The sequence below is a fragment of the Asterias rubens genome, chromosome 21, assembly GCF_902459465.1.
Source record: "Asterias rubens chromosome 21, eAstRub1.3, whole genome shotgun sequence".
Lineage (NCBI taxonomy): Eukaryota > Metazoa > Echinodermata > Asteroidea > Forcipulatida > Asteriidae > Asterias > Asterias rubens.
The window spans coordinates 9176593-9198799 of NC_047082.1; the positions used below are offsets into that span (position 1 = coordinate 9176593).

General features: G+C 40.0%; 1 protein-coding gene across 1 annotated transcript; it reads right to left on the reverse strand.

Annotated features, from left to right (window-relative positions):
- Positions 1-69: 69 nt before the first annotated feature.
- LOC117304395 (melanotransferrin-like) lies at positions 70-21276 on the reverse strand. The gene is made up of 15 exons (XM_033788825.1): positions 20898-21276; positions 17971-18070; positions 14959-15083; positions 14432-14555; positions 13083-13304; positions 10667-10790; positions 9939-10119; positions 9465-9548; positions 8993-9161; positions 7913-8077; positions 6523-6689; positions 4919-5039; positions 4214-4376; positions 3305-3569; positions 70-2098 (listed from the first exon to the last, which is right to left on the reverse strand). The coding sequence occupies exons 2-15, from the start codon at positions 18035-18037 to the stop codon at positions 1820-1822; spliced, it is 2256 nt and encodes a 751-aa protein (XP_033644716.1). The 5' UTR covers positions 18038-18070; positions 20898-21276; the 3' UTR covers positions 70-1819.
- Positions 21277-22207: the final 931 nt, after the last annotated feature.

A 22207-nucleotide genomic window follows, 5' to 3' on the forward strand; every position in this document is an offset into this window, starting at 1 on the left:
ATTATTATTTTCATGGCGTCTCTGCAAACCTTACTTGATAGTGGCAAATAAGCAATTATTTAGTAAGCATGTATGAGCACAGCTGTATCTCAAATAAACAAGAAATAAGGTTTTAATAATTTAAGTAGTCAAATAAGACAATTTTAAGAATCAAATAAAAAACAAAATATTATGGTGCAGAACTAATGTTTATTGCTTTGGAATCAATTTCCATGAACAGCTTTTGTTTTCAATTTGGTTGAGGAAAAACAAAATAGTAATAATAACTGTAATAAAAAAAACGTATTGAAGCCACCATTATTCTCATGGTCCCTATGAATAATGCATGCTGATTTGCATTACACTGAAAAGGGTACCAAACCATAAGGCCCTACCAGCCTCGGTTTGGTGACACTGCTTTCAATTGGGGAAGAAAACAAGATGGCTTCACCATTACACTGAGCTGAAATTAACCGAATTTATTTATGAACTGTAACCATGTTAATAATGTCATAACAACATTTAATATTGATACCGACTTGAACAAAATGTAAAGTTCAACTCCAATTTGCTAGTTCTTATCATTTTATCAGGCAGATGTTTTAATGCCGCAGATTGTCTAGTTTGAACCAGTTTTATCCATAATCATATCTGGTTGTTATGTGGGTGCATCTAATTCCCTAATCACTTCCAAATGCAACTCACAGTCCAGTTCAGACCAGTCCGACCCAGTTTGAACCAGTCGTGACCGGTTCTTCACTTCCATGCAACTCTCATGACACAATAACAAATAGTCATGGAATGTAGTACTGCGTTTGGTTGTGTTCTGTACAGACTCAACCCAAGATAGGAAGATGAGTAAAACCAGTCAGATCCAGTTTGAACCAGTCGTGACCGGTTCTTCATGTCCATGCAACTCTCATGACACAACAACTAATAGTCATGGAATGTAGTACTGTGTTTAGTATCTTGTGTACAGACTCAACCCGAGATAGGAAGATGAGTAAAAACAAGTCAGATCCAGTTTCGACTGGTTCTGTCCACTTTCAGCTTGGAATGTTTGTCAAAGTCTTCTGACCAAGTTCGAACCAGTTGTGACCGGTTCTTCACTTTCACACAACTCTCATGAAACAATCACAGAAGGTCACAGAGTGTAGTACTGCTTGGTATCTGCTGTATAAGACCAGTCAGATCCAGTTTGGACTGGTTCAATCCACTTTCAGCTTGGAACGGTTGTCAAATTCTTCAGTTTGTGCCTGTACCTTCCTCTCCACATGGGATCGCGTCCCTCTCTCATCAGCTAGACCTCACCATGAAATTTCTCAAAATAGCCTGTTAGTTAATATCTAAATGCAACTAAAGTCTAAGCAAACAAGTCTGAGTACATCATTTATGGGTTAAAACAAAAAAGCTGAAAAAAATGCATGAAAAAAAAAAAAATTATAAGCTGAAGCAAGCAGAAAAGCAACCCCTTAAAACCATCTTATTAGTAAAGTTGTGTAATTGCACATACCAACACAATCAATACAAAATATCATGTAATGTTGGCAGCACTCTAATTCAACCAATAAAACCAGTTAACACCTTACTGTAAAAGAACACACACTGATTTAGCATGAGTACTTTTTCAGTCAAGTTTTTTAACTACAAAAAAACGAGAAAAAAAAAACCCCCAAAACAAACATTTTGATACCAGGCCATTGTTAAAAACAAAAAAAGAGATATTTCCCAGTCTTGACGTCGACTCACGCCGAAACCCAGGCTGCCAGAATGTGACATTTCTTATGCCGACTTAGAGGCCCTCCTCTCAAAAGGCCTTTCATTTCTGATCGAACCCTCTCTAGCCAACAACGATGCGGCGAATCACCAAGGCGATATTCACCACGAGGAAAGACGCCAGGAGGTTGCCAGCTGATGACGTGCCTCCATCATCCTTGTCGCAGTAGATGGCCTCGACGTCTTCCAGGTATTCCTTGCTCAGGAACTTGTCGTAGGTGTCTTTAGACCTGCGGTCCAGGAGCTGGACGGTGGAGTCTTTGAAGATGAGATTGTTAGAATTGGTGTAGTTGGACGAATCAAACATTCTAAACCCTGGACCTGTGTCACTCTTGAAAAGATTCTATGAAAAAAACCCAAAAAAAAAACACCTGAATGTTGGGTTGTATAGGCACTAAGGTGAGTCGAGTCTCTTGCATGGAACAGAAGTTGCAACATGATACAGGTTTCTTTGCAGGATTCCGACTGACAGCATTGTGGCCAGCGCGCCCAAGCTGGTCTCATGCCATCACGCTTGACTGGTTTTAATAAGTAACACCATCGCAACATTCCTACCTATCATACAATCTATGAAGGGGAAATGCATTCTCAAAAACAAAAGTATATTATTGTTTAACAAAAGTGACACTCAACCACTAATTAATCTTTCTTTCTTACTATAACAAATTCATACTAGAATTTCAGGTAGATTAAAATAATTTCTGTTGGGCAAGTATTTCCAGTCAGCAATCAGCATACAAGGGCAAATATCAATTCACTGTCTTTTGCAAAGAAAATACAACTAAATATTTGTATATTTCTTTTCTGCCACAGCCAGGAACACTGAGGCGAACCCCTTCTCTTCTCGATAAGTGCACTGGGTTGTTTTGGGTGCGTTACACGACATAAGGGACCAACGGCTTTACGTCCCATCCGAAGGACGAAGCAGAGTTAAGTCACTCGCTTAAAGGCAGTAGACACTATTGGTAATTACTCAAAATAATTATTGGCATAAAACCTTTCTTGGTGACAAGTAATGGGGAGAGGTTGGTGGTATAAAACATTGTGAGAAACAGCTCCCTCTGAAGTGCCATAGTTTTGGAGAAAGAAGTAATCTTCCACGAATTTGATTTCAAGACCTCAAGTTTAGAACTTGAGGTCTCGAAATTAACCATCTAAACGCACACAACTTCGTGTGCAGGGTGTTTTCTTCTTTCATTATTATCTCACAACTTTGATCACCGATTGAGCTCAAATTTTCACAGGTTTGTCATTTTATGCATATGTTGAGATACACCAACTGTGAAGGCTAGTCTTTGACAATTACCAACAGTGTCCACTGCCTTTAAGAAACACAAAGGCTTGAGTTCGGTGCTCTTAAGCCCTCCACCATGACACTTATTAAATCAAACTGAATGGACTGTTTTTCTCTGCATTTGCATCTATGAACTGTTTGCAAAGGTCCATATCAAACCAAAGTTGAAATCCTTCAACTCCTTGAAAAGATAATACTGCTTGGCCACGACACTTACATGAAGTGTCTCTCCAAAAAGAAAGAAAACAAACAAACCTGTCCATTAGTCAACAGGTCGACCATATCCTTCTTCTCGGCAGCAGTCTTGTCGCCAGACGTGACCACAGCGTGTGATGGTACCCTGGCAAGATTGCAGTTCATGTAGTCATCTATCTCGGCTCTGGAACCGTCTGGGCACAGCAACTGGTAGTCTGCCTTATTCAGATTTATCGCCCAACTAGCTTTGTTTGTCCCGCCGGTGTTGTCCCCTACTGTAGTGTGCTTCACAAAGGCAACGTCACCCGCCCCTTCAGCCATGCATCTGCAGTAATCAAAAGATAATATGGCTATTATCTTTGCGTCACTGCGGGGCCCAATTTCATAGAGCTGCTTAAGCAGAAAATATCGCCTAACATTTGTCTACTATTAAAAAAGCAGAAATGAGCCGGATACCAGTGACAAATTGTTCTTGTGACATGTTAGTTTGGCTGGTACCCTTACTCTGGTAAGCGCACTTTTGTTATGCTTAGCTACTTGGTGTGCTTAAGCAGCATTATGAAATTGGGCCAAGTACATTGAAGAAGTAATCTAAACAGGGCCCAATTTCATGGCCGTGCTTACCAACACTTACGAAATGCGGATTTACGCACTAACGTCTAGCATATTTCACGGGTTTGCCGGAAACTTTTGCTTGTGCGTGTGCGTACTACATGTTCCTAGGTATTCTTAGCTAAAAAAAGCTAGAGCAGAAATTTGGCGCCTGCACAGTACGCAGATAATGGTGATCGCAGGTGCAGAATTCGACGGTAAGCAGAGCCATGAACAAAAATAATCCACAGGCATAATACCCAGGTGGGATTCGAACCCAAGACACCTATTAAACATCATTCAAATATATGTGGTGCTTACTGTTCAGTAAAATGGAGTGACTAAATCAAATAAGCAACGGATTTATCTTCAACCTACCGGAATGCACCAGCGTAGCCAGCGTACGGTTCTGCAGCACTAGATGCACATTTGTCAGTTCCTACTCCTGTACAAAGCGCACAAAGGCTTTCTGGGTTGGTACCATCGGGGTCATTTTTCTCTGCTTTGCTTCCCGACGCACAGCTTTCACTGAAAAACTCACCTTTAAAAAAAAAAAAAAAAAAAATTCTTAATTAATTATAAAAATAATATACAATGTAGTTGAAAAGATATTTCATGAGCAGAAATTAATGATTTACCTAAATATTCCAATTAGCAGTTACCAGTAAATAATAACCAGTTTTTATAAAGCACTTTTTACACCCGAAGGGCGTTTTAAAGTGCTTCGAATATTATTATACCCCCTGGTGGCTGGCCCTTAAATCATTCCTTAAACCATCTCAGCTCACTGAGGTGTATACTCCTCAGTGCAAAAAGTTTGCGTACTCGGCTAAATCAATCGCAAGAACCATCTCTGCCCTAACAGGTACCCATTGACCCCTGGTTGGAGAGAAGCATGTTAAGTGTCAGAACTCCCTAATCCACACTCTGTCGAACAAAATCTCAAAAACTGGAGTTCGGTGCTCTTATCCGCCCGACCACACAACACCCTAGTAAGTGTAGTCGTCACCTTGCAGTGGCCGTCCAGCCCTGCGATGTCAAGGCGATTTCTTATTAAAAATAACTTCAAAACAAACTCCTTACCGACAGCTTGAGGGATGTCACAGGTTTCGGTTACGACGATGTCACCGCGAGTGATAAGGAAGCCTACTGGGACGATCCATCCAACGGTCCTCATTATACCTGTGTGACAAGACTTCTTCCCCTATGGACACAAAATCAATCCAGAAATAATAATAAAATTAACATCAGTCTGATTGACGATGACTAGAGCAACTAGTCAAAAAGTTTAAAAACTCACTCTGCGGTAGGGCAGTTTATAATAACAATCCTATAAGCTAAAGTAGGAGTCCCACCCATTTGTCATACCTTCAGCCTAGGGATTAAAGACAGTGTACACTATTGGTAATTGTCAAAGACTAGCCTTCACAGTTGGTGTATCTCAACATATGCATAAAATAACAAACCTGTGAACGTTTTAGCTCAATCGGTCGTCGAAGTTGCGAGATAATAATGAAAGAAAAAAACACCCTTGTCACACGCAGTTGTGTGCGTTTAGATGGTTGATTTCGAGACCTCAAGTTCTAAATCTGAGGTTTCAAAATCAAATTCGTGGAAAATTACTTCCTTCTCGAAAACTACGTCACTTCAGAGGGAGCCGTTTCTCACAATGTTTTATACCATCAACCTCTCCCCATTACTCGTCACCAAGAAAGGTTTTATGCTAATAATTATTTTGAGTAATTACCAATAGTGTCCACTGCCTTTAAAAAGCAGGACAGTTCTTTTCAGAACAGAGAAGTCTCCCGAAAAAAAAAAACAATAACGTTTCTAAAGCCCCATAATATATCCAATAAATTGCCTAACAGGTGCTGTGCATAAAAGGTTTACTACAAGAACACTATACATTTTTTAAAGCTATACATGCTAAAAAGATAAGAAATTCATTCAAATCAAACCAGGCATAGATTTTAAAAAGTCAGAGCAAAATATGCACAAATCAATGTACACAAACAATTTAAAAACGCATGAATTAATGTACACAAACAATTTAAAAACGCATGAATCAATGTACACAAACAATTTAAAAACGCATGAATTAATGTACACAATCAATTTAAACAAGTCCACTTATATTCAGCATTAAATAGATGAGTCTTAAGATGCAATTTAAAAACAGCAATGGAGTTCAAATTTCTTTAGTCTGCAGGAAGACTGTTCCATAGCTGTGGTGTCACCCTGCAGTAAGCTCTTCCTCAAACTGATTTAAAGGGTCCAGCCGTCGATTTCACCAAACTCTTCCTAACTTAGGATTAATCTTAGGACTTATGACAGGTTCAGATCCGTATCAAAATACGTAGGACGCACTGAACCCGTGCTAAGTTAGGATGGGTTACTCGTCCTAACTCGAGTTAGGATTAATCCTAGCGTTTCGTGAAATCGGCTGCAGGTACTTTTTTGAAAAACAAAACACAATGTCCACAGGTTTACATTAAACTTGCACAGTTTGAAGATAATGATGGTAGAAAAAATTCCTTTAAAATATTTCTTTCTGAGGTGCCGTGTCTGAAACTGCGACTTTGGCTACAGCTGCGGCTAGATCAGCGCGTCTATTAGTGTTGAAGAATAGGCAGATGTGCACACTAGCCATAGCGGTAGCCGAATTCGCTATTTCAGACTGGTCTTACCTTCAGGTCGTTGATGGTGAATGTAGTATCTCTTTTGACGACAGCAATACCCCAGTAGGTGCTGTCCCCTTGCCCGTAATCCTCTGCCATGATTGGGGAGACGCCACTCTCACGCCCTGCCTTGTACAGAACTCCAGCATCAAGGGTGATCAGATCAGCGCGATCGTCTATGGATTTTGGAGAAAGTTCAGAATTCTTATTATTATTATTTATTTGGCATTCAATCATGAACAGAGAGAGCAAGACAATAATCAAAATGACACAAGAACATACAACAGGGACAGCATGCCAGAACAAAAAACAGTAACCTAACATCTGTGGCCTGAGGGCCTGTTTCCTATGCTACTGGCTTTAGAAATGATAACTATCCAAAATGTTTACTAAATTCAGCTGACTGTTCACTGATCATAAAAGTTGAAATGTTGTAAAAATGATAATAGAAGACCCACACAAGCCTTCATTTGGGTATTTTGATTAAAAATAGGTAACTTTATATACACATATTGTATGATTGATTAAAACAATCATACAACATGTGTATAGTGACCTCAAGAGTCAAATTGTGTATACAAATGATGGCAAAAAATGGTCGGTCGTATTGGCATAGATTTTTTTTTTCCACAAGAGTTTGCTAAACAATTTGAGGAAAGTGATGAGAAACTAGCAAACTAGAGAAAACAAACTAAAAAGAAATCAATCAATCAACCAATCAATCAATCAATCAATCAATCAATCAATCAATCAATCAATCAATCAATCAATCAATCAACATTACAAACATTTACATATAGAAACAATTTGATTTTACAAAACTAAAACTGTAAGCTTGTAGGCTGGGATGCCTTGGACAAAGCAAAACTTTAGCCCCTTTCACACGAGAGCAATTTAGCAAGGGTCCCTTGCTAAATTGTAGCATGGTTGTAAGATTTTACAAAATGCACCTCGTGTGAAAGGACAACATTTTTTGGAGTGTCCAGGGTCCCTTGTCAAATCTTGTCCAACATTGCTACATTTTGTCGGAGGTCCGGACCTACGACAAAATCTTACACTAGCGGAAGTTTTTACAAAGGACGTGGGCTACATCATCGGGTGAAAGGAATCCTTGTTTATTGAACGACGTCCTAGGACAAAAATGCCCATACAGCGCATGCTATTGTGGGTGCTATCTTGTCCAATCAGAAGGTGATCAGGATTACCAATTCGTCATATCACTCTCATGTCGCACAAAGGTTGTTAGTTTTTTAACTTTAGTGGGAAAGCTCACAAAATCAGTCCCACACAGTGATAACAAAAAAACAATCCACACTCGTAAATTTTGTAGCAAAGAACCCTGGCTACATTTTGGACGTGTGAAAAGGGCTAAAGAATGACGTGAAACTGACGAGCATACTTGTGATTTCAGCAACACAATCCAAATCAGTGTAGCTTTGGAAGCAGGATACACGTGGAGTGAAACCCTCGCCCGCGAAGGCCGAACTCATGGCTCGACATTTCTCCTTCTCAAAGTCAGAGGTCACACACCAGCGGAGGGTGTTTGCTGGACATTTTTCCAGACCTAGATGAAAGGAAAAAAAATTGTCAAGATTTAGTTTCAGTTGATGTATGACCTCAACATCTGACATCACACTTTGAGGCACGTAAATAACATCAGCCGTCGATTTCACAAAGCGTTAGGACTCGTCTTATCTAGAGTTAGGATGAATAACTCGTCCTAACTTAGGATTAATCTTAAGGTCTGCATGCTACAGTGCAGGGTTGGGACTCGTCCGAAGTCCTAAGATTAGTCGTAAGTTAGGAAGAGTTTTGTGAAATCGATGGCAGATACTTGCATTTAGAACCTGCTAGTTGCCTGCTAGGGACAATAATACGGAGTTGGTCTAGTTGGTAAGACACTGCTCTAGTATTGCAAGGTCGTGGGTTCGAATCCCACCCGAGTAATATGCCTGTGTTTTCTTTTCACAGAGCTCGGGAAAGTGCTGAATAAACAGTGGTTACACATATCAATGTAAACGAGTAGAACTACAATGAATAACATCATTACAGAGCTGAAAATGCTAAAAATTGGAGCAAGTAACAAGGTATTTTGGCATGGTAACCTTTTTCGAGTAAGCATAATTTTGTTGTGCTTGACTATTTTATGTGCTTAATTTTATTTATTTGGGTTTGGGAGTCATGACACCTGTTCCTGAGCAATACACTTAATTACATGCTTCTCTCCACCCAGGGGTAAATGGGTACCTGTGAGGACAGAGATGGTTCTTGTGATTGATTTAGCCATGTAGCGCATATTAGTTGCACGGGGCTGTATTCAACCCAGGGAGCTGAGATGGTTTAAGGAATGAATCAAGGCCCAGTGACCAGGGGTAATAATGTGAAGCGCTTTGGGACGCCCTTCCGGTGTTAAAACCTAAAAACCGACTATTATCATTATTTTTAATTGTTCCCCATAATTTATAACCCTCAATAGAACCTTTTAGAGTAGCGAGGTACGATTCACCCAGGTATTGGGCATAATCTTTGTCGACAACATTCTTGAGTGAAACTGTAGAATCCTTGAACAGAAGGTCGGAGCCTCCTGTGTAGAGTGTCGAGTCGAACATGGAGAAACCGTTCGAGTTGACATCCTCACCAAAAAGAGTCTACCACAAAGAATAAATCAAACATTACGGAAAAGATAACGGCAAGTTTCTATTCACGATACATCTTTTGGTTTCTTGGAAATGGTTTAAAGTTTGGTTAAAGGGTTTCAATACCTTTTGTAGATCAAGTATTGGGCAAGTATTTATTTTTCATTTATTTACTTGTTTATTGATTTATCTAGATACTCATTTGATTATTATTTACTCTTCCCAAAATGTAAATTTTGTTGTTTTAGTAAATTTTCTGTATTACCTTGATAATTTATTAATTGTAAGTGTAACTAATTAAATAATGTTCAATACCTGAGCTTGCTGAAGCACATCTCGAAAATCGGCAAGAACGGTTGAAATGTATTTACTGGAGGTCATGACAGCGTGTGTTGGAACCTGTAAACAAAACAAACACCACAAATTGTCTTAAAGGCAGTGGACACTATCGGTAATTGTACTTGAAATAATGATGAGCATAAAACCTTACTTGGTAACGAGTAATGGGGAGAGGTTGATAGTATAAAACATTGTAAGAAAACTCTGAAACTCCGAAAACTATGTTACTTCAGAGGGAGCCGTTTCAATGTTTTATACTATCTACAGCTCTACGTCGTTTCAAGACTGCCGTAAAGAATGGTCGGCCTTCGTCAACCAGCCGCAGACACACTTGTGAGTGGTTTATTATAATATAACTCTTAACACAATAACTACATAAGTTCCCCAACCAAAATCAACCCGACTCCCTCCGAAAAAAAAAAAAAGAACAAGACACAATTATTCACTCACAAAAGCAAGATTGCAGTTGGCCTCACTTCCGACCGCTGCTCTGCTACCATCAGGACACAGCAATTCAAAGTCAGCGCTCGATAAGTCGCGTGCCCAGTCGTCACCGCTTGCCCCGTCGGTGTATTGGGTGATCGTAACTGGTTTGATGAACGCCACATCACCTGCGCCTTCAGCCAAACATCTTGATCAAGAAGAAGGGAAACATTAATTGTCACCTACTGCAGCAAATTGGTAATGGAAGTACAACTGAGAGCCATAAAGCTTAGACATTGGCCCTTTTCGAATCCACCGTCTCAGCTTTGGATTCAGCTTCAGGCTCCATTCCCCGTCTTATATAAGCACACGCGCATGTCAAAACAACCGCAGGGCTAAGCTAGCCTGAGCTGAATCTTGAGCTGAAGCCGCGGATTCAGAAAGGGGTTTTCATGATGATAAGCAGCTAAAGAGTGTGGACTTTACAGGGGTGAGAGTCAATACTAACAAGCAGTCTGAAACTTGGATACAAGTTCAAAGGTATGTTGAAATGTTGGCATTTCTACTGTTTGGTAACCCCTGGGGTTAAGATTCCAAGAAAATTTTGGAAACAGTATCCAAAGCACCAGAGTAGAGGACAAATGAGCAGGATTTCTTTATTTGTGGAAACAAATATTTTCTGATTTTCTTCACCAGACCGACATAAAAAGACTTAATTCAGCCAAAAGACTGAACAGTCTCATCCCTGACTTTACCTGAATGCGCCAGCATAGTTATAGTACAGCTCGCTGGAGCTGCGAGAACAGTCAGTGCTCAGACACAGATCACACAAACTATCAGGGTTAGTACCAAATGGATCGTAGTCGGGAGACTTAGCACCTGGGAAGGATCAAACAAACATTATTAATCACTAAAATTCAAAGTTTCTTTTTCTTGCGAAATCAACTTCAGAGTTCCCCCTAAACAGTAACTCGTTGGCCAGATGCAATAAAAATGGTCAAGTAACAATGTTTAGTGTCCCCGCTCGCTTCCATTTTAGAGCCGCTTGTATTCAAAGCTGTGTCGAAAGGTAAACACACATCGGGTCTCAGTAGGGCTGTATAACAGGGACTTTTCGTTTTCGACAACGGATGGTTCCGCGACGGTAAAGATGACATTTGGCGTCATCTGCGCATGCGTCGGCTTTGACGACTGTCGTCCCTCAATTTCTATGACAGTACTTGGGATGAATCTTCGTTGTGCTAAAAACGACAACGTTTAGCTGAACAACCGTCGCAGAACCATCCGTCGTCGAAAAACGAAAAGTCCCTAACATTATGGATAAGAGAAAGAAAAAAAACCACCCAGGATATCATTTAGGGCTGCATAGTACAAGGATAAGAGCTAGTGTTAAAAGGGGCTTTTGTGGATTCAGCTACAACAAAGGTTCGGTTGTGAAGGGTTTTACTTGAATAACCACCCACACAATAATGGACCCATTTTCAGAACTAAAACCCCTCCAGATCCCATTCTTGGATGTGCACCAGAGCACGACGACTGAAACCCACATTCACTATCTGTCTAGACATCAAATGTGGGTCCAGTTCATCTATCACTTCTTCTTGGTGTATCTAAACATATTAGGCATAAAATAACGAACCTGTCAACATTTGAAATCAACTCGTCAATGAAGTTGTAAGATAATAATGAAAGAAAAAGCGCCCTTGTCACACGCGTTGTGTGCGTTTAGATGCTTGATGTTGAGACCTCACATTCTAATTATGAGGTCTTGAAATCAAATCCGTGGAAAATTACTTCTTTCTCGAAAACTACATTATTTCAGAGGGAGCCGTTTCTCACAACATTTTATATTATCAACCTCTCCCCATTACTCGTAATCAAGAAAGGTTTTATGATAATAATTATTTTGAGTAGTTACCAATAGTGTCCACTGCCTTTATTAGATAATCGATAAAACAGGAATGAAACTGAATAAATAATCAAATAATACAAAATAGCAAAACCACTCATCCATAAGCTGAAACCTCCATTATTTTATGCCAAGTGAACGTGTGAAAGTTGCATTCAGTATACAGCTCCTTCTTAAAATGGGTTTTCTTTAAACTTTCAATTAAATAGAAGCTAAGCACTAAACGTTTCGGTTCATCAAACTGGTTCATAATAAAACGCATCGATAAACTTTTCTTCTGAATATGTAACTAAACAATTTTGTTGAAGGGATTTTCTGGGATTAGTAGAGCCAACAATGGAGTAACAGACAGGGTTCATCCATTGTGCAATCAACAATGTATAATATGACAAAACAAACCCATTAAATAATCTGGGCCGAGTCACGAAGAAAAGAAGAAAACAAATAAACCCATTAAATAATCTGGGCCGAGTCACGAAGAAAAAAAAAAAAAAATCTTACACAATTTGAAAGTCCTATTTGATTTCATAACAACCAAAATCTGACTTCACTTCAGAGGGGAAATATTTCCTAGAAGTAAAAAAAAAATTGTTCTAGTATAAACCTACATACCTGCATACCCTACTACTACCTTGGCGAAAGGTACATAAACGACTGGACTACTACTTTAAGCTTATAAATAGGTGTGTTATTAACAGCACTACCATGGAGAGAGTTCTATAATTTGTCTCAGCGTTTCGACTAGGATAGTTTGCTCTATGTCTTCGTCAGGCGACTGAAAGCAGATTCATACAATGTAGGCTTATCAATCAATTGTTACATCATGACTTGATGACTACTTTTTAGTATTATCAATCGTCAGCAAATAGCCAGGCTTTTAGCTAGAAAACCACTTCACCCTTGTACCTTGTCTATTGAGCTTAAATCTAGGTTAATACAGTCACCTGGGGACCTTGCGTCACACCCAACAAACAAAGCCGACAATACAACAGCTCAAGACACTGGTTCTAGAAGGGACCAATGTTTGAGGTTGTGCTTTAGCTATTTCTCATGAAGAGGAAGTTGAATGATGGATATGTCAAGGTTTTTCAGGGGATGGAGGGGGGGGACACCAGCCAGTGGGATAAGTAAGCTTTTTGTCAACGGCTTTCTCACGTTTCCATTATTCAAATGAAGAGAAAAAAAACGGATGTTTTTCAACACAGAACTAGTCGGTCAAAATTATCACGATACACGTTTCAGTATTTTTTCTCTTTACAAACCTGGAGCACAGCTTTGGCTGAAGAAATTCCCGGCAGATGTAATGTCGTCCTGGCAGTCTTGGGGAGTCATATCACCTTTCTCCATGAGGAAACCTACGGGGACGTTCCATCCGGCGGTCTTCTTCACTCCGGTGTGGCACGACTTCTTTCCCCGAAGGTTATTGATGTTGATGCCCGTGTTTGACTTTTTCACCACGGCAATGGCATGGTAACCGTCTGGGTCTACAAGAAATGAGAATTGGTATAAGAAGCTTTAATCTCTCAGTGGTTTTCTTGAAACTTGTTTACCGACTGGCTAGCAGGACCAGTAAAAGCCCGGTCCATACTTCCTGCGAATGTGATTCTGAAGCAAATTGTTTACTTCACAGGGCTGTTTCCGCAGCGATTGTTTTGCAAGAGGTTAGAACAAGTCAACTGATGAAAAGGTGCCCTTTCCCTTTCAAAAATGAAGAATACCTCAAACTCTGTACGACTGTATGACACAATAGTACCACAGTTTGCTCATCTGGAGGTTGCTATACAAAGGAATTATTTTGTTATTCGGATACCGCTGGCCAACTATCCGAAATTAACCGGATATTTGAATAGTTTTTTCGCCGCTAGAGGGCGCTATTTAAAAAAAATAAAAAAATATGAAAAACCTTTTTTTTTGCCACTAGAGGGCGCTGTTCGTCGGAAATGTCATTGTTTTAACTCTTCACGGAGGTGAGCATAGTTAAATACTTAATTTATGCTGTTTTATGCTGTCTTAATAGAAGTTTCATAAGGATTCAGACAAAAACATTCATATCAGTTGTCGTCCGACGTCCGCGGATATCCGGATATTAAAGAATATCCGGTTACTTTGTTGTAATTACAGAACTATCCGGTTTATAAATAGGTATTCGCGCCCTATGCGGATATCCTGTTAAGAAAAAAAAAGGCATTCGCGGTTACGGATAGGAAAACCTATTCGCCATTAACCGGATATTCAAATAATTCGCCCAGGCCTAGCCATTTGACATACATGTAGCAGCTGTCTCTATAGTCTGAGGAACTCAAATGTAAGCGTTACATTGTGACTAAGCAAGTCATTGTACCAGACATTATTCAAATCTAACTCACAAAAGGCTTTTTCATTCCACTGCCTTGGTGTCCTTGACAAGATGAGTAGCTTAAGGCCGAGTCACACTGCAGCGATAACGAAAACGATAACGACCACGACGCAATGAAAACACATTCTATTGGGTGAATTGCTCCACTCAGAATACGCACACGCTCATCCACCCAATAGAATGCCTTCTCATGGCTCCGTGATCGTTATCGTTTGCGTTATCACAGCAGTGTGACTCCGCCTCTATATTACTTACTGGCCTGCGCATACTGCTCGTTCATAATGGGTACCAAGCCGAACTCGAACCCTGCCTGATAAACGTCTCCACCATCAAGCGTGATCAGATCGGCATCGCCGTTAGCAATTGCAGCCATGCATTCCTAGATACACACAAGGTACAGAAAAAGGAGGAGACATTCTTAACCAAGTCAAACAGCAAGGCTCACTTTCATGGAGCTGCAAAAGCACAAAAAGTAGCTAAGCACAACAGAAATCTGCTTACCAGAATAAGGTTACCAGCTTTAACTGGTATCCATTTCATTTTTGCTAAGCAGAAAATCTTTAAGCAACATTTCCTGCTGAAATGACCAAGTAGCTGAGTGACACACCTGATACAGTACTGTCTACTTTCAAACACAAACTCAAGACTCATCTGTTCAATTTGTCAGCTTTGCTAGCTTCCGGCGTCTTGGAATGGAACCATTCCAGATACTGTGCGCCTTATCAATTTTATGTTTTTATTATTATTATTAAGTACCAAGCAGAAATAGAATAAAATCTTACCCTTGCAGAAGTGTGTGCAACACACCGCAGCAGTGTAGGCAATGAATTACTTGCAAATGCCGTCTTCATTGCGGCACATTTTGCTTCTTCATGACTGGATATAGTGCACCAACGTACCTCAGTCACTGAAAATAATAATACAGACATCATTAAAAATTTCATTTTTTTTTTTTTTTTCCAACTAAAAACAACTCCTCAAGGTAGGCAGGGTCATACATGCAGACTGGTACTGCACAAGAGCTACATTAGCACTTAAGCTGTCGATAGTGTTACTGTTTTGCAATAGGATTCACTGTTACTGGCCCAGAATTGTTCAAACAAGACCACAGCCGTTGATTTCACCAAACTTTTTCTAACTTAGGATTCATCTTAATTAAGGACTTAGGACGAGTTCAGTTACGAATCCAAAGACGTTAGGAGGCATTGAACTCATCCTAAGTTAGGACGGGTTACTCGTCCTCACTCGAGACAGGATTAATGCTAGCGCTCCGTAAAACCGGCTGCAGAACAGTTCTAACATGCATAGCCTTGTTTTTATTTTATTATCCCATTTACTAGTAGAAATTAGAAATAAAAGAGGTTTTATCACACTCCAAGTCAACATTAAAACATAGCTTGTTTTTTACTCATAGCGTTATTACAGTGTAGTTTTCAAAGGCCTAGTCGATTGAAAAACCACAAGACCCCTGGACTTGTCTGTTTCTAAGTTTACAGACCCAACCCTAAAAGCACTACTGGCCTAGGGCCTACGTGTAAAAATCAAAGCCTGGTGTCATACATTTCTTTATGATTTACGTCAAGGTCAAGAGCACTACATGTACGTTGACAAAAACCAATCTATGACCTTAAGTCTCTTCAAGTTCAACACTTGACAGTTTTCCCAGGAGTTGGCCTTCCCACACTTAAACTATTACTGTAACACCTCCCCCCCACCCCCCCCCCCCCCCAATACAAAACAAAACTCCTTGGTAATACTACCCTTAGTTAGGAGAAAGGTTAAACCAGAAAACCCTTGCTGGGGTTCATTTTTCTGAGGAACTTTATTGACAGCTACCTCTGAAACAAACCCAGAGAGTGGGTGGGGCTATAAATGACAGGAATTTCATTAGACCATGAGCTCATGGTGGAAATGGACTCCAGTTGATCTCTGTCTGCCCTTCAACAGCGCAAAGGGAAAACCCCTAAATGTCACCAGGGTGTTTATCAGACACAGGGTCCTTCAGTGAACAATGCTTCCTATTTTAGGTTCAAGGGAGATGTAAAAGGCCTGAAGTTACAATTGCTCTTCCAGTTCGAATAACAAGGAAGGTATAGCTTCTTCCCTGATAATGAGTTTGACAGGCGTAAATGCAGTGGACACTATTGGTAGTTACTCAAAATAATTATTAGCATACAAACCTTACTTGGTAACGAGTGATGGGGAGCTGTTGATCAAGCATCTGAAAGCACACAACTTCGCGTGACAAGGGTGTTTTTTCTTTGATTATTATCTCGCAACCTCAATGACCAATTGAGCTAAAATTTTCACAGGTTTGTTATTTTAGTATGTTGAGATACACCAAAGTGAGAAGACTGGTCTTTGACAATATTACCAATAGTGTCCAGTGTCTTTAATGAGTTTGACAGACTTTAAGGGAAAAAGACAAACTAGCAGCGGTCTCCCTTAAGCGCTCAGCTGGCCAAGTGGTCTGGATGGTTAGGCCAAATAACAAAAAATACCAGTTGATCGTCCGGATTTTTCAAAAAAGGAGGATAAGGGCCTTACTATTTACTATTTACTATTTTTTTTTCAAGATGGCCGCTAAGTATTTCAAATCAAACAGGCCACCAATTCTTCAGTTTGAATCAACCGCAAACTTATTTATACCTATTAGTTGCATGAGGACCTGTGTTAACACTAACAGGGTCGGATAACACTAAAAAGATTTGCTGGTAGGCATTCACTAATATTGTTTTATGAAACAGACGGTTACAAGTGTTCGAGAGCATCAAGTTAGATTCAGGGAAAAGCTCCTAAGCCATTCCTTTTGAAAAGATGGATTTGTTGTTGCAAAAATCAAAAAAATAGTAAATAGTAAAAAAAAAAAGGATGCGGCCCCAAAAAAGGATGCGGGCGGGGACGATCAACTGTTTTTTGTTTTTTTATGGCCTTAGTGTGGTGTTCGAAATAAGTATGGATTACAAAGTACTGAAAGAAGAATGGGGTGTTTTATACACAATCGGTTGTTGCACTATCCCAGTCTGCAAGACCAGCAACCTTGTTATTCCTTATAGACTTGGTAACCTGCCAAGAAAACTTTTGGGGTTTGAATACAATTGAATATACACTTCCTTGTGTGGCGGATACAGTTTTTAGAGCATAATAGTTAAAACAGGCCTACTGTTATTAAAGTCGTAAGAATGGAATTGTTTTCCCCATTTTTCATTGCTCTGAAGAAAACAACCAATAAGCAATTGGAGAGAAGTCAAACCGTGAGGATAGAATTTACCCGAGTATGTAACTCGAATCTTCACCTTAAAACTTTTGTTTAAGTTTCTCCCCACAAAAAATAAATTAAAATAATGGTGTAAAAAAAACATTTGCATTAATTTTTAAGGGCGTCAAGGGCGAAGACTTAAAGGAACACATTACCTTGGATCGGACGAGTTGGTCTATAAAAAGCGTTTGAAACCATTTGTTATGAAATGCATATGGTTAGAAAGATGTTTTAAAAGTAGAATATAATGATCCACACAAGTATCACTCAAAATTGCACGGTTTTCATTTTACTTCGCGAACTAACACGGTCGGGCCATATAAATGGCCGACTGTGTTAGTCAACGAGGTAAAAAGAAAACCACGCAATTTCAAGGCATATTTGTGTAGATCATTGTATTCTACTTTTACAACATCTTTCTAACCGATTTTATAACAAACGGTTACAGAACGCTTTTCAAAGACCAACTCAACCGATCCAAGGCAACGTGTTCCTTTAATTATACTGTGTAGTACCAGTCTAAACTGAATCTTACCTGCACATGACACATGAAGGCAAAGTACCAGACAAATGAAACGCATGATGCTGGCCATTCCAATCATCGTGGAGTTGAATTGTTGAAATGCTGAGGAAACCTTAAAACAAGATGACAACATGAATATGAAACGTACAGTAACAGCAAACATTTGGGAACAGAGCTAAAACTTAATCTTTCTGAATCAACAGAATCAAACAGACCTTGAACTTTGCTTTTAAAGGGGCAGGGCGATTTTCCTCTTGTAAGGGGCCCGGCCTGGCAATTCCTGGAATTACATGCAGGCCACTGAGAACATAATAGGGTTGTGGCCGTGCAATAAAGGCCTACGCTTTCGGCCCTCATCGTATGGCCACGACCCTGCCGATTTTAAACGGCAGTTAAAGAACTCGCCGCCACTCTTTTATTCCCTTATTTATTTCCATACTCCCATGAAAAATATTGACACTCACAATATGTACTATGCAGTACAGCAAAAACAGTATTTTTTTTTTTACAACTTTTCACTAAATCCTGGCTAAAACTGTGCTTTTAATATCCCCCACTCCAATATCCAGAAAATCCTTTAATTGATTTAAAATGAGTTTGACAGGATAAGAAACTCAATTTTGAGTTAGTTTTCTCTGGAAACTTATCAAAACATTGTCTTGTGTGAAATGTACTAAAAGAGCAAACAAGCCTTATCTAAACATGATGTTTTCGTGATGTTTTGTCAGACAGAACAATCTACAAACATTGATACTATGTGACCATACAAACGATTCCAGCACACAAGTAATGATGTCTTAAACTACATTCATGTGCAATAACTGTGAAAGGTTTGTTGACAAAGCAAATGCTCAATGTGTCTAGACTACACAAGGTAAACATTGAAACACTACACTGTAGCTCAAATATTATAGGCCTTGGGAGAGGATTTCTGGATTAGTCTATTTTATGTCCATGAACTTCTCTCGTTTTATTCGCACGTAGGCCCCCTACTTCAGGACTTTTTAATTTGTTTGAGAACTTCATGCAATGGCAAAGGTAATGAGTTGGATTAATTGTCAAGCGCGTAAAATGTTATTTGTGTTTCATTTCGACCAGCCACTGCAGTTGGTTGGTTCAGGCCCCCTACTTCAGGACTTTTTAATTTGTTTGAGAACTTCATGCAAGGGCAAAGGTAATGAGTTGGATTAATTGTCAAGCGCGTAAAATGTTATTTGTGTTTCATTCCTACCAGCCACTGCAGTTGATTTTACTAAATTTTCAGTTGCCACAATGTTTCCTACCTAAGTAAGTTTTTTTATGGTTTAAAGGCCAGGGACACTATTGGTAATTACTCAAAATAATTATTAGCATAAAACTTTACTTGGTGACGAGTAATGGGGAGAGGTTGATAGTATAAAACATACGGCTCTCTCTGAAGTGCATAGTTTTCGAGAAAGAAGTACTTTTCCACGAATTTGATTTTGAGACCTCAGATTTAGAGTTTGGAGGTCTCGAAATCAATCTAAAAGCACACAACGTCGTGTGACAATGTTTTTTTCTTCTTTCATTATTATCTCGCAATTTTGACGACCAATTATTAATCAAACATTCATTGTTTTTTTTTTACTGCTCAAACACACAATACATAAATGAAAATTTTGGACAAGACATTCAAACAAGACGTTCAGATTGTTTCAGCCGAGATCGTTTAAAATAATTTTTTTATCATAAAAAAAAGAAGACAAATCATTAAAAAAAAAAAAAAAAAAGGAGGCGGCCTCTAAAAAGGAAGCAGGCGGGGACGCTAAACAAGTTTCTGTTTTTACTCGGCCTTAGTTTCTGTTTATTCAAGAGGACTTTAACATATGGTAAAATATTAACCACGTCAAACAATGGTCAAACATGGCCTTTGAAACTGTCTGGCTCTCCAGATAGATTGTTTAAAAAAATAACAGTGTCCCTAATGAAGCAAACATTCTGCCGTCTGGTTCTGGAGTGACCTTAAAATGAATTTTTGTTTTACTGTTTACAGAGCAGAGAAGTTATGTGTTTTGTAATAATAGACCTTATGCATTGACGTCATCCAGCCGCCATCTTTGAGGTCAAACGGTGACGAAACAATCGAAACGCACATAGATTGGCCAATGAACAACCTTCTTTTGACCTCAATGCGGGTGCGCCGTACTGAAATGACGTCATGTGCATAAGGTCTATTATTACCAATACACACTGTTGCTTTTACATGCCCTCATCCTGAGATATTGATAAAATAGTCAGGTTTTGTATTGTCTGGCCCTTTGTATTGCCACAAACAATGTGGACTACTATTGTCATTACAGATGTGGACAATTTCTGGCATTGTGAAAATAAGTCGACCTTATTCACTCCCTGCTCTGAATCTCGTAATCCTTTTCAGCCCTTCACACAACCTACCTTTGATCTGTGTAATAAGGGTTTAAAAAGTCTTTATACAGAAAACTACTGAGCCAGAGATTCCTTTCACGCTACATTCGCAGAGAAAAGTTTAAACCCTCTTCCATACCAACACAGTGGGTTGGCCCATGCTCCATGGTTAACCCAGTCCCAATGTTATTGTTAACCATTCCCCAGTGAGAAAGCAAACTCACTGATCTCCCATGGATCCAAGCTAACATATAAAATAAAACAAATCACAAAAGTTTAACAATTCTTCCCTGAAAATAAGTTGGTATGGTGCTGGTTGATACCGGTAGAATTAACACGCCACGAGCAGCCGATCGAAAACACGCTGCCCTGGCCTACCGTCATAATGAACTAAAAAAGCCCCGATCGATCGATCAAGATGGCCAGGCAAGGGGCTTCCTGTGCGCTCGCTCTGGAACCAACCACCAGCCCAAGCAACTACCACCAGAAATTTCCACTGAGAACCAAACTTTGGTGTAAAACTTGTGACAAAAAGCAAACAAATTCTTACTCACCGTTGAATCTTTTTCTACCTAGGTGTGCCACCTGTTAGCTGCACTCCTTATCAATGATTTTTCACACAAAACACGTGGAAGAAAAAGTATCGTGGTATCAGAGCGTGGGGATCAATATCGAAAGTTAACACACACTATATATAATATGCTGGTCGTCGAGCATCGTCTTTTCTGGTGTAGCCTTTTGTCGAGGCCTTTGCGGACTGCTTCGCAGAGCATCACTCTCCCAAGCGACTGCACGGAAAGACCACTCGTGCGATTGGCAGCTGGACTCTCGCGGGCGTTGTCTCCAATGCTACGAAGGCCTTGACGAAAGACTAGGGTCTGATGTGCGGGTCCGGATGGCGGACGTGACGATCGAAGCGTGACGGACATGGACTGCGTGAAACTTGTACTCATCAGTTTGCGCATGCGATTTACAATAAATGATGGTGTAGTGTACGTGTCTAGAGAAGGGGGGGGGGGGGGGGGGGGCACTGCCGTTACCCACACAATTAAGGTCAATGTTATTGCACGAATTGTTTTGAACACTCAATCAAAATCGAGTCGAGAGTTACAAGTTTAGCTCCAAGCTGCCTTGTGTCGAGTAAAATAACGAGTTTTAAAACAGATTTAGAACATGGGCAACGCAACGAGCGACGCAAAAGGCAAGGCAAGACGCGACGGCCGGACGGACGACGGCACGATGTGACCGCGGGCCCCCAGAGACGACGGCGGGTATTATTAGCATGGATGTAGAACGACGCGACGCCGTATAGGGGCGCGGGGCAATATAACGACGCGCGCCGGACGACGGCAAGACGGGCAAAGCCAAAACCACTATGAAAATAACTTTGAAACCAGGCGAAGGCACAGGCGACGCGACGCACTTCTTGTCTTATCTCGTATTGTAGACCTACATTATAGTAATAAAACACTTTATGAAATGAAATTAATGCCGCTAGGTCCCCAACCGTACGTTTTGTGTTTTGCGGCGTCAAACCAAACGGCATAGTCGCAATCTGACACACTTTTTGTCGGTCGGTCATTTGCCTCATAAAGTAGTTCTATGTGCAAAATATCAAATGATTCTCGTGTTATACCAGACTAAATTCCTTCCAGCCTCGGTTTCACCACATTAGTTCAGGAATACAAGATGGCTCCACGAGGCCGACAGAGGGGCATCATTGTCCATAGTCCCCCGTGTACAATATCAATAATAAACTGAGTAATTGTACTAGATTGTCCTTCGGTTTCATCACATAAATTCAAATGGAAAAATACGAGATGGCTGCCATATGATGAAGGTTTGGTGACTGGGAGGCTGGCGA

Excerpts from the sequence above, each read along its gene's own strand:
- LOC117304395 (XM_033788825.1), bottom strand. The coding sequence starts at position 18,037 with ATGATTGGAATGGCCAGCATCATGCGTTTCATTTGTCTGGTACTTTGC. Across the intron at positions 14,556-14,958 it reads TTGCACACACTTCTGCAAGG|GAATGCATGGCTGCAATTGC; the intron begins GTAAGATTTTAT and ends GTGTGTATCTAG. Across the intron at positions 13,305-14,431 it reads CGAGCAGTATGCGCAGGCCA|ACCCAGACGGTTACCATGCC; the intron begins GTAAGTAATATA and ends CATTTCTTGTAG.